The sequence below is a fragment of the Schistocerca americana genome, chromosome 2 (genome assembly GCF_021461395.2).
Source record: "Schistocerca americana isolate TAMUIC-IGC-003095 chromosome 2, iqSchAmer2.1, whole genome shotgun sequence".
NCBI classification, from domain to species: domain Eukaryota; kingdom Metazoa; phylum Arthropoda; class Insecta; order Orthoptera; family Acrididae; genus Schistocerca; species Schistocerca americana.
The window spans coordinates 312,443,043-312,456,332 of record NC_060120.1 but is presented as its reverse complement, the minus strand read 5'-3'; the positions used below and the strand labels follow the sequence as shown (position 1 = coordinate 312,456,332).

The following is a 13,290-nucleotide window of genomic DNA, read 5'->3' as shown; positions in this document are numbered from 1 at the left end:
TTCTGATGAAGAGGTACGCCCACGCGGTGCATGAGTGGTTGCGCGGACTACCAAAAGAATTTTTTTCTAAAGGAATTTATACACTTTGTAAGCCCTAGAGGACTTGCATTGAGCGTGGGGGAGATTATGTTGAAAAGTGATACAGCTTTGTACCACTGCTGCACAATAAATAATATTTAAAAAAATATTTAAGGTTTTCATTTGACTCACCTTCGTAGATTGTCGCCTTTGCTCCAGACCCCAGCGTACAACATCACTACCTTCTCTCTGTATGTTCATCTTTTCAGAGGTGATTCCGGGACTCGGCTGTTCGATACAGGATGTCAAAGCAAACACCTTTCAGCCGTCTATTTTCGAAACTTATTTTATTTGGCTACCAGTTTCGGTGATTTACTACGCCATCTTCACGCCACTGACCGACGTGTAGGAAGATTCTAGCTCGGTTATGATCAAAACAGTGGCAAGCAATATTGGTATGAGTAGATTTCTGCTTCTTATAGTGATCACTATGTTGTTGTTGTTGTGGTCTTCAGTCCAGAGACTGGTTTAATGCAGCTCTCCCTGCTACTCTATCCTCTGCAAGGTTCTTCATCTCCCAGTACCTATTGCAACCTACATTCTTCTGAATCTGTTTACTGTATTTATCTCTTGGTCTCCCTCTACGATTTTTAACCTCCACGCTGCCCTCCAATGCTAAATTAGTGATCCCTTGATGGCTCAGAATATGCTCTACCAACTGATCCATTCTTCTAGTCAAGTTGTGCCACAAATTTCTGTTCTCTCCAATTCTATTCAATACCTCCTCATTAGTTATGTGATCTACCCATCTAATCTTCAGCATTCTTCTGTAGCACGACATTTCGAAAGCTTCTATTCTCTTCTTGTACAAACTATTTATCGTCCACGTTTCACTTCCGCACATGGCTACACTCCATGCAAATACTTTCAGAAACGACTTCCTGACACTTAAATCAATACTCGATGTTAACAAATTTCTCTTCTTCAGAAACGCTTTCCTTGCCATTGCCAGTCCACATTTTATATCCTCTCTACTTCGACCATCATCACTTATTTTGCTCCCGAAATAGCAAAACTCATTTACTACTTCAAGCCTCTCATTTCCTAATCTAATTCCCTCAGCATCACCCGACTTAATTCGACTACATTGCATTATCCTCGTTTTGCTTCTGTTGATGTTCATCTCACTATAACAAGCAGAAATCTACTAATACCAGTATTGCTTGCCCCTGTTTTGATCATAACCGGGGTGGAATCTTCCTACACGTCGGTCACAGACTTGAAGATGGCGTAGTAAATCGCCGAAACTGGTAGCCAAATTAAATAAGTTTGGAAAATATACGGCTGAAAGGTGTTTGATTTGACGTCAATATCTTCTCTGGTTTCCGCTCTTGAATTCGATTGGGCTTCCATTCCTCCACAGACCCTCAGACACCTCACTGAAAGTATTCCGGGCAGAGTTCAAGCCATCTTAAAGGCTAAGGGTGGATATTCACCATATCAATGTGCGCTAATAGGTGCCTCGGTACTGTTAATCAATTGGGAAAGCATTTTTTTTTAATATTTTGTCTAGATGTTTCAAGTAAACTGGTTTTTCGAAACCATGTAAGAAAAAAAATAGCCCGCCTGTGCTGTGCTGTACTGTAAGCGCACGCTGCCGCCCTGCCACCTGTTGCCGTGCGCGCAGGAGCGGCGGCCCATCCGGCCCGGCGTGAGCTCCGACTCGGAGGCGGAGTGCGACGGCCCGGCGGCGCTGCCGCTGTCGCCGGCGGCGCGCTGCCCGCACCACGGCCTGCAGCTGCCGCTGCCGCCGCCCCCGCCGCCGCCGGCGCAGGCGCACCCCTCCGGCCGGCCGCACAAGCACGTCAGCTTCGCGCGCTCGCACACGCTCACCTCGTTCGACGTGGGCAGCTGCAGCCTGGCGCGCTCCAGGGAGCGCCTCGTCGACGGCAAGGAGCGCGCCGCCATCAGGCCGCAACCGCCCGCGGACGGGCCCAAGGTGGTCGTGCTCGGTGAGTAGCGCGGACCGCCACCACCTGCACCGGTCGCGTATTACACCGTACAGTGTACAATAGATTGCAGTGCAATAAAGCGGCTGTGATGGATGAAATTAAGTCGGAACTCATCAAATACAGTGGCTACACAGGATAATTGAAATGGCGTGGGAGTCGGGACAGGTTCCATCGAAAAAGACGATCGTGTGAAACCCAGCTCGCGCTATTCGTCCACGAGACTCAGAGGGCCATAGACACGGGTTCCCAGGTAGATGCCGTGTTTCTTGACTTCCGCAAGCCGTTCGATACAGTTCCCCACAGTCGTTTAATGAACAAAGTAAGAGCATATGGACTATCAGACCAATTGTGTGATTCGATTGAAGAGTTCCTAGATAACAGAACGCAGCATGTCATTCTCAATGGAGAGAAGTCTTCCGAAGTAAGAGTGATTTCAAGTGTGCCGCAGGGGAGTGTCGCAGCACCGTTGCTATTCACAATATACATAAATGACCTTGTGGATGACATCGGAAGTTCACTGAAGCTTTTTGCGGATGATGCTGTGGTATATCGAGAGGTTGTAACAATGGAAAATTGTACTGAAATGCAGGAGGATCTGCAACGAATTGACGCATGGTGTAGGGAATGGCAATTGAATCTCAATGTAGACAAGTGTAATGTGCTGCGAATACATAGAAAGAAAGATCCCTTATCATTTAGCTACAAAATAGCAGGTCAGCAACTGGAAGCAGTTAATTCCATAAATTATCTGGGAGTCGGCATTAGGAGTGATTTAAAATGGAATGACCATATAAAATTAATCGTCGGTAAAACAGATGCCACACGGAGATTCATTGGAAGAATTCTAAGGAAATGCAATCCGAAAACAAAGGAAGTAGGTTACAGTACGCTTGTTCGCCCACTGCTTGAATACTGCTCAGCAGTGTGGGATCCGTACCAGATAGGGTTGATAGAAGAGATAGAGAAGATCCAACGGACAGCAGCGTGCTTCGTTGCAGGATAGTTTAGTAATCGCGAAAGCGTTACGGAGATGATAGATAAACTCCAGTGGAAGACTCTGCAGGAGAGACGGTCAGTAGCTCGGTACGGGCTTTTGTTGAAGTTTCGAGAACATACCTTCACCGAGGAGTGAAGCAGCATATTGCTCCCTCCTACGTATATCTCGGGAAGAGACCATGAGGATAAAATCAGAGAGATTAGAGCCCACACAGAGGCATACCGACAATCCTTCTTTCCACGAACAATACGAGACTGGAATAGAAGGTAGAACCGAAAGAGGTACTCAAGGCACCCTCCGCCACACACCGTCAGGTGGGTTGCGGAGTATGGATGTATATGTAGATGTAAACTGGAAGAAAGCAGTAATCACACCAATCTTTAAACATGGAAACAGAAGAGATTGTAACAACTACAGAGGTATCTCTTTAATAAGCGTTGTGGGTAAAATCTTCTCAGGTATTGTTGAAAGGAAAGTGCGAGTATTAGTTGAGGACAAATTGGATGAAAATCAGTGTGGGTTTAGGCCTCTTAGAGGTTGTCAGGACCAGATCTTTAGCTTACGGCAAATAATGGAGAAGTGTTACGAGTGGAACAGGGAACTGTATCTATGCTTTATAGATCTAGAAAAGGCATATGACCGGGTTCCTAGGAGGAAGTTATTGTCTGTCCTACGAGATTATGGAATAGGAGGCAAACTTTTGCAAGCAATTAAAGGTCTTTACATAGATAGTCAGGCAGCAGTTAGAGTTGACGGTAAATTGAGTTCATGGTTCAGAGTAGTTTCAGGGGTAAGACAAGGCTGCAACCTGTCTCCACTGCTCATATTATTCATGGATCATATGTTGAAAACAATAGACTGGCTGGGTGAGATTAAGATATGTGAACACAAAATAAGCAGTCTCGCATTTGCGGATGACTTAGTCGTGATGGCAGATTCGATTGAAAGTTTGCAAAGTAATATTTCAGAGCTACATCAGAAATGTAAGGACTACGGCATGAAGATTAGCATCTCCAAAACGAAAGTAATGTCAGTGGGAAACAGATATAAACGGACTGAGTGCCAAGCAGGAGGAACAAAGTTAGAACAGGTGGGCGGTTTCAAGTACTTAGGATGCATATTCTGCCAGGATGGCAACATAGTGAAAGAACTGGAAGCGAGGAGTAGCAAAGCTAATGCAGTGAGCGCTCAGCTACAATCTACTCTCTTCTGCAAGAAGGAAGTCAGTACCAAGACTAAGTTATCTGTACACCGTTCAATCTTTCCACCCACTTTGTTGTATGGGAGCGAAAGCTGGGTGGATCCGGGTTACCTTATCAATAAGGTTGAGGTTATGGATATGAAAGTAGCTAGGATGATTGCAGGTACTAGTAGATGGGAACAATGGCAGGAGGGTGTCCACAATGAGGAAATCAAAGAAAAAGTGGGAATGAACTCTATAGATGTAGCAGTCAGGGCGAACAGGCTTAGATGGTGGGGTCATGTTGCACGCATGGGAGAAGCAAGGTTACCCAAGAGACTCATGGATTCAGCAGTAGAGGGTAGGAGGAGTTGGGGTAGACCAAGGAGAAGGTACCTGGATTCGGTTAAGAATGATTTTGAAGTAATAGGCTTAACAGCAGCAGAGGCACCACTGAATAGGGGATCATGGAGGAATTTTATAAGGGGGACTATGCTCCAGACTGAACGCTGAAAGGCATAATCAGTCTTAAATTATGATGATGATGATGATGTACACACACCCCCAGAACTGGCCCTATTTACGTCGTCGTCGCTCCACCCCTCCCCCAACTTTTTCACCCGTGGCCTTGTTGGCGTTCTTCATCTTTGATTTAAATAAAAGTATTTAAGATTTCGTAGATGAAATCGATGATACCACCAAAACCACCCACCACCCGCTATCAATCACTGGTTTTACTGTCTGGTGCTACCTTTGGTTCCTCTGTTGTGCAGTAGAGCGGTTGTTTGTCGGCAGCTGTTGTAGTTGTAAAGCTGTGAGTCTATGAAGTGGTCACAGGCACATCGTGGTCACCAGCACATCTTCTGCCTCTTTCACATCAATGCACACTGTCGAGTCACATTAACGTGACCACCGCTTATGTTAGATGTCCACGTGCAATAGCCACTTGGAGACGGCAGGTAGCAGCATTAGCTGTGGAGGATATGGAGGGTGTTTATAAATGAACATCAGGGTTTTAACGCTTTATAATATTTATTATATTAAACTTACAATTATAAATGATATGTCAAATGAAAGAGCAACTCAGTTTTACCAAGAACCTTATAAATGTTCAATGTGAGCACCATTTGTCACTCAGCGCACGTCAAGTCTGGGTGGATCCGGGTTACCTTATCAATAAGGTTGAGGTTATGGATATGAAAGTAGCTTGGATGATTCCCAGATGTTGATAAGTGTGTCTTCAGTGATTGTAGCAAAAGCTGCTTCAGTCCGGTTTCTTAATTCAGGGAGGTCTGCTGGTAGCAGAGGCACGTACACACGATCCTTAATGAAGCCCCAAAGGAAAAAATCGCATGGTGTTAGGTCGGGTGAACGTGGAGGCCAAGCAAAGCAAGCCCTGTCAATGGGCTCCTTGCGGCCTATCCAGAGCTTGGGTACTGTGAAGTTCAACAAATCGCGTACTTTGCTATGCCAGTAGGGTGGCTCACCATCTTGCTGGAAAATAAAATTATCTGGGTCATCTTCCAATTGAGGGAAGAGCCATTGCTCTAGTGTATCAAGGTACGAAGTGCCAGTTACAGTAGGTTCACCAAAAAAGAAAGGTCCATAAACTTTCCGCCGGGATACGGCAGAAAAAACAGTCACTTTAGGGAAATGTCGTTGCATTCGTACCACCTCGTGAGGATTTTCTGAGCCCCAGATGCGCACATTGTGTTAACATGTCCACTAAGGTGAAAGGTCGATTCATCACTGAAGACAACATTATCCAGAAAATCTTCATCATCATGAAACAACATTTCGTTTGCGAAGTTGGCATGTAATCCATGGTCTGCCGGCTTTAGAGCCTGTAATAACTGTAAAAGGTAAGGAAGTAGTTGTACGCATTTTCTTAAAACTTTCCAAACAGTCTACATGGGAACTTGTAATTCACGACTAGCCTTCCGGACTGATTTCTTTGGGCTGTAAGTGAACGACTCTCTCACTCGCTCAACAGTCTCTTCACTAACTCTTGGTCGTCCTGTGCTCTTCCCTTTATAAAGGCAGCTGGTATCTTCAAATTGATGATACCATCTACAAATGTAAAGAACACAACCGAACTTCATCTGGAACCCACGTTGCACAGTAACTACAGATTCGGTCTTTGAGAACTGCAAAACACAAAACGCTTTCTGTTCACTAGTCGCCATCTTCGCTACTACCGCTGTCTAGCGGATTGCGGCGGAAACATTGCGCGCTGCGCATGCGCACTGGTACCAAACACATCTGTCTGAGTTGCTCTTTCATTTGACATATCATTTATAACTGTAACTTTAATGTAATAAATATTATAAAGCGTTAAAACCCCGATATTCATTTACAAACACCCTGCATAAAGCGTATCAGAAGGGGGATTAGGGAAAATAGTGCAATTGTTGGAGTAATGAGGTAATGGATCGATTTATCTTAACTCGAAAAGGGCTTCATCAATGGGTTTCGGGCCAATGGTGGATGCATTTCCGAAACGACTATCTTTGTGAACAGTCGCGAGCAAGTGTCCTTAAGAATACTGTGCATGACAAAATGGTACTACCCAAAACCAGCGCCGGAGCAGCTGTGGTGCACCACATGCCACAGATGACAGGGGTATACAACGGCTGTAGAGATATCTACGGGCGCAGAGACGAGCAGCTGTTGAGAAACTGACCGCCCAGACGAACCAAAGGCGCTGTCAACAGTGTCTCCTCGACGACCCTTCAGCCAACGTTGCTTCGTACGGGTCTCCGCACCAGGCCCCTGGTTCATGCACCGATGCCGACTGCTCTTCATTGGGGACGAAGGCTGGAATTGACACGCTAATGCCGCAACTGGACCTGCAATTAGTGGCGACAGGTGCTGACATGAGAAAAGTTTCCAGCCGATTTCTCTCACACAAACAGCAGTTGACCGGCGTTGTCTGGTGAAACGTTGTTGTGATGTCTCGTGTAAGGAGGAGGAATGCGTACCATCACGTTTCCGACTTTGATAAAGGTCGGATTGTAGCCTACCGCGATTGCGGTTTGTCGTATCGTGACATTGCTGCTCGCGTTGGTCGAGATACAATGACTGTTAGCAGAATAGGAATCGGTGCGTTCAGGAGGGTAATACGGAACGCCGTGCTGGATCCCAACGGCCTCGTATCGCTAGCAGTCAAGATGACAGGCATCTTATACGCATGGCTGTAACGGATCGAGCAGCCACGTCTCGTTCACTGAATCAAGAGATGGGGACGTTTGCAAGACAACAACCATCTGCACGAACAGTTCGACGACGTTTGCAGGAGCATGGACTATCAGCTAGGAGACCATGGCTGCGGTCACCCTTGACGCTGCATCACAGACAGGAGCGCCTGCAATGGTGTACTCAACGACGAAACCGGGTGCACGAATGGCAAAACGTCATTTTTTCGGATGAATCCAGGTTCTGTTTACAGCATCATGATGGTCGCATCCGTGTTTGGCGACATTGCGGTGAACACACATTGGAATCGTGTATTCGTCGTCGCCATGCTGGTGTATCATCCGGGGTGATGGTACGGGGTGCCATTGATAACACGTCTCGTTGTTCGCATTGACGGCACTTTGAACTGTGGACGTTACATTTCAGATGTGTTACGACCCGTGGCTCTACCCTTCATTCGATCCCTGCGAAACCCTACATTTCAGCAGGATAATGCACGACCGCATGTTGCAGGTCCTGTACGGGCCTTTCTGGATACAGAAAATGTTCGACTACTGTCCTGGCCAGCGCATTCTCATGATCTCTCACCAATTGGTAACGTCTGGTCAATGGTGGCTGAGCAACTGGCTCGTCACAACACGGCAGTCAGTATTCTTGATGAACTGTGGTATCGTGTTGAAGCTGCATGGGCAGCTGTACCTGTACACGCCATCCAAGCTCTGTTTGACTCAAGCCCAGGCGTATGAAGGCCGTTATTACGGCCAGAGATGGTTGTTCTGGGAACTGATGTCTCAGGATCTATGCACCCAAACTGCGTCAAAATGTAATCAAATGTCAGTTCTAGTATAAAATATTTCTCCAATGAATACCCGTTTATCATCTGCATTTCTTCTGGTGTAGCATTTTTAATGGCCAGTAGTGTAAATAAATACAAAAGCCACAAGACTGGCAAAGTCATATAGAAGCTCGAAATGTAGCGCGAACTTCAATGTGAGATGGGATTAATAGTTTCCACAACCAACTGTGTCTCGAAAACTGGCAGAAAATCCAGAGAGATTCTAATGGTATGTGACGTACACCAGCGGCCAGACGCAGTCAGTATCTTCACTGTGCGGTTGCGAAGGTAATGTTACCGATGATAGTGCCCTAAAAGGGAATTGCTAAATACAGAAATGGTTCAAATGGCTCTAAGCACTATGGAAGGTAACATCTGAGGTCATCAGTCCCCTAAACGTAGAATTACTTAAACCTAACTAACCTAAGGACACCAGACACATCCATGGCCGAGGCAGAATTCGAACCTGCGACCGTAACAGCAGCGTGGTTCCGGACTGAAGCGCCTAGAACCGATTGGCCACAGCGGCCGGCTACTAAATACAGTTTTCCGAAATTCCTGGAACTAAGAAGACGAAGTATTTATTCCATACTTGGAATGAAGAACCGCTGCCAACATGAGTAACTTAGAAGCAGATGTCCTTGGTGCAGTAAAGCAGCTTAAATAACTTAATAAAACCAAGTCGTCCGTTCCAGATTGTATAGCAATCGGATGCCTTTCGGAGTTTGTAGATATGACAGCTCCACTCTGAACAACGCTCAGTGGATGAAAATCAATACCTAAAGACTGGAAAGTTTTGCAGATCACCCTATACTCAAGAAAGAAAACATGAGTTATCTGCTCAATTAAGGAAAGAAAATTGTAGTAATCTGCTTAATTAAAGATCCACATCACTGAAGTATTTGCTGTAGGAGCTGGGAACATATACAGTTTTCGAACATAATGAATTACCTCGAATATAAGTGGCTATTAACCCACACAGTGAACACGGATTCAGAAAAACATCGTTCTTATGAAACACAACTAACTCTTTATTCTCACGAAGTAATAAGCTTAACTATATGATACCTCAGATTTATTCCATATTTCTTGATTTCCAAAATTTTTTTTTACCGTTCCTCACAAGCGACTTACAATCTAGCTGTGTGTCTATAGAGTATCGCCTCAGTTGTGTGACTGGATTCGTGATTTCCTGCCTGACTCATCACACTTCGTAGCAACTGGCGGACTGTCATCGAGTAAAACAGAAGTGATATGTGGCATTCCCGAGGGAAGTGTTATAGGCACTCTGCTTGTCTATTCTATATAAACGACTTATGAATAGTCATCTTAAGTTGTCTGTGGCTGATGCTCTAATTTACCGTCAATTAAAGTGATCTAAAGATCAGAACCAGTTCCTAACTGACTTAGACAAAATATCCGTATATTGCGAGAAGTAGTTTGCTATAAATAACGAAAAGTGTTAGGTTATCCACATGAACACTATAAGGAATCCGATAAATTTCTGCTAAATAATAAATCACGTAAATCTAATCGCTGTCAGTTCAGCTGAATACCTAGGACTTACAATTAAGGACAACTTAAGTTGGAACGATGACATACACAGGGTGAATATTAAAAAAACCGACAAACTGCAGCGAGGGATTCCTGACTGGAAATGCAGGAAAAAGGTCCTATGAACATGTGTCCGGAAATTGACGTTGTGCTTGCAGCGACAACAAATCTTCCCAGTGCAAATTACAGAGCACAGATGCTCAAAGTGGCCTCCACGGGATTGCAGGTGATTGGGATAATAGTGGCCGTCATGCAGGATACACGTAATCGTACTTTAGCTAACAGCATGTTGGCGGGCCGCTTGCCTGCGGTTCATCTCAGTATCCTTGAAACGTCCCCTTTAGAAATATTTATACAAGTGACTGTGCTTAAACTGACACACAATATTTTGTTAGCGCAACGCAATCTGAATCTCAAAATTCCCTACAAAAGAATGGCCCTGACTAACATTAAACTATACCTTTCATAAATCACTTACCTCACAAAGATTTTCGCTGCTCAAGCTACTGCAATACAGCGAGCGCCACTACTGCCAGCTAAACAAAAGATTCAAACTATGGAAGGCACTAACTACTGATAGGGATAGTTAGCAAATGAAAGATATTAATAGAGAACAAACAATGTATTTACCTTGATATCATCATATATAAATATAGCAGTTCATGACAAATTTCAAAACTCCGCCATCTCTCTCCCCACATCCACCACTGCTGGCGGCTCACCTCCAACTGCGCAACGCTACGCGCTGTTCACATCCAGCTGCCGCTGCCCAACACTACAATGGCGAGTATTACAACAATGCAAAGCAGCCACAGACTGCACACAGCACAGCCAGTGATTTTCATACAGAGGTGGCGTTACCAATAAAAAAACCTAAACAGCCTACTTACATAGCCCCCATGCTCCCCACAAAAAAATTTTACAAATTGGATTGGGCAGTGGCCAATACAGATTTGAAAAAATTTTTTCATAATTACAATAACAAAGAAATCAAATGCACACACTTATTGATACAATGTTGGTCAAAAGCTAAAAATTTCTCACAGTCCATAAAGACAGTCCAGATTGTTCATCACAGTAAAAATGCAGAGTTTTTCTCAAAGTCTGAGCAGTAAAAGAAAATGCACACAGAAGTAGTGGATGTCCATGCAGTCTTGAAGAAGTAGTGTTGTCCTTCCAACGGAAAGACAGTGCTGACTCTTGACATGCATACAGGTAATGGGCCACAACAGAGCAATCCCACAGTAGAGTCAGTCGAAGTTTTGAAGAATATTGGTAGGTAGGTCATCACAGAGCAGACCCACTGTAGTCCTGGTAGAGATTACGGTATTGGTGGGCCACCAGAGGTGCAGACCCACTGCAGTCCTTGTAGAATTAATGGTATTGGTGGGCCATCAAAGATGCAGACCCACTGTAGTCCATGTAGAGACGGCCAGCAGCCATCTGTTGCAACTGTGCAGGTGCACAATCACCATCAAAGAATCTTGTGGACAATATAGCAAGTCCATAAACCACCATTTGTGCACTCACAAAGTTTTTGAAATTGTCCTTAGAACCAGCAATGCTGTTATCCAGTCCCTTGCTGAATTATTAACACACATGCAAACACTATCAGTCCCTACTTCTCACATATTGTCCATATACTATGACCAACAGAAACGTGTGCAGTGAAATGTAACTTACAAGTTAATAATAAGATGAACTGGTGTCAATTACAATTTTATAACATGAGAATACAATTACAAAGGCACAAAATACATCATTAAAGAACATAACAATACAGATAACATTTGTAGTAAAACAGGCGTTACAAAAGAATAGAAATAGACATATACGTCAGTGTTACAGGAATTATGACATGAGTACATACATAAAAGATCAGAATAACTTTCGAAACATCAACTTCACACATGAGCATTAACACAAAACAGAATAAATAATGTCTAAACATCTTGACAAAGTAAATAACACATTATTAATGCCAATTGTATTTGAGGATAACAGTATTCCTCATCATAGTGAATGTAACTTAGTATTAGAAGAGAAAAAAGTTCTATGAAACAGTACACAGAGACAGGAAGAAAACAAATGCACAAGGGTACACAAACATATAGTGGGATAACACAAAAGGGAAAGGACAGGGTTTGTTTTACTGCAGTATTTTGCATGGAGATCTCCTTTTGTTCATCATTATTCCCAAAAAGTCCTATCTAAGCCTGCTTACTGTATTCTGTTCATATTTCTTTCAAAATAATTATTTCTGATTGTACAATACTCATTTGGGCCCAAATCTTTTTCATATAACTTCGCAATGCATTCTTTACCTATTCTCCATAGTCAGTTTCTTATATAGTCTACCCCCTCTTAAGCTAACTTAAATCTACTGAGCTCAGATGCTAAACTAAGGGACGAGGCAATGCAGCAGCACAAAACAATTAACACAAACAGCAATGACAAAAAAAAATGGAAATTTGCAAAGCAAGCTACAGTAAATCTAAATTACCAAGCAATGCAACATTACAACTAATATGAGCCAATGTGCAGCAACAAGAAAAATAAATGAGTGGTAAAACTGGCTTAGTAGAGTAACACAAAGTCAAATTCAGTAACACTATGGCTGGCAAACAGCAGCTTATATCTAAACATGACATAGCTCAAGCAGGAAAAATAGTACACTAAAGATAACAATGCAGATAAGGGAAATGTATAATCACATCTTAATGTCTAAGTAATTAAAGTGGTGCACCACAGCAACTTATTGTAAAAAAAATATTACCATGTACTTGAAAAGAATATTATGTATGCAGTTACTGTTACTAGTCCCTTCTTATTGTTCTTCCTTTCCAAGTGCTCCTTTTTTGAAGAATGTGCATCACAAAATTATTATTTAATAGATCTGTTGACAGAAAGTGTTCACATTAGCAAATGCATTTAATTTTATTTTATGAAACCAATGCTGCAACACAGCTGGAAAACAGATGTCAAATGAAATAAGCAATTACGCAAACCAAAGCATAAAAATATCATTCAATAGTCATGTGACATTTCATAAGTTAGTAGACATTCTCTCAACTCTCGTAGGAAGACACTTGTCATAATCAGGTGTATAGACATAAAAATATTTCTCGTCATTTCATTAGGCATTGCAGTAAATATCATAAATTACGAGCTCCACAGTATGCTTTCAACAAGGAAATGTCAATAGCGAGGACAATCTCTCCTCAGTATGCTTTCAACAAGGAAAGGTCAATAGCGAGGACAATGGCGCCCTCTTTCTTTTTTTTCTGCCTGTGCTTCTGGAAAGGCACACCCTAATGGCTTGTTCTCCAGGTGTTTGACACAGCTGCGTGCCCACGACGCATTATGTGCAGGTGGTCACTTAACTTTCTTACGGAAATATTTACGACACCAGTTTCCGCTACAGTGACAGTCTCACACAAAAATATTTCACAGGTCAAGAATTAGCGTTGCAAATCTGTAGAAAGAAAATCCTATAAAT

The 13,290-nt window shown here is 43.3% G+C and overlaps 1 protein-coding gene across 1 annotated transcript in view; it reads left to right on the top strand.

Annotated features, from left to right (window-relative positions):
• LOC124593985 overlaps nucleotides 1–13,290 on the top strand; it is a 446,237-nt gene that overhangs the window by 22,396 nt on the left and 410,551 nt on the right. Inside the window, exons 4-5 of the mRNA XM_047132336.1 lie at nucleotides 1,640–1,786; nucleotides 1,826–2,030. Of these exons, the coding sequence (XP_046988292.1) occupies nucleotides 1,640–1,786; nucleotides 1,826–2,030 (352 nt within the window). The remainder of the gene's footprint in view (nucleotides 1–1,639; nucleotides 1,787–1,825; nucleotides 2,031–13,290) is intronic.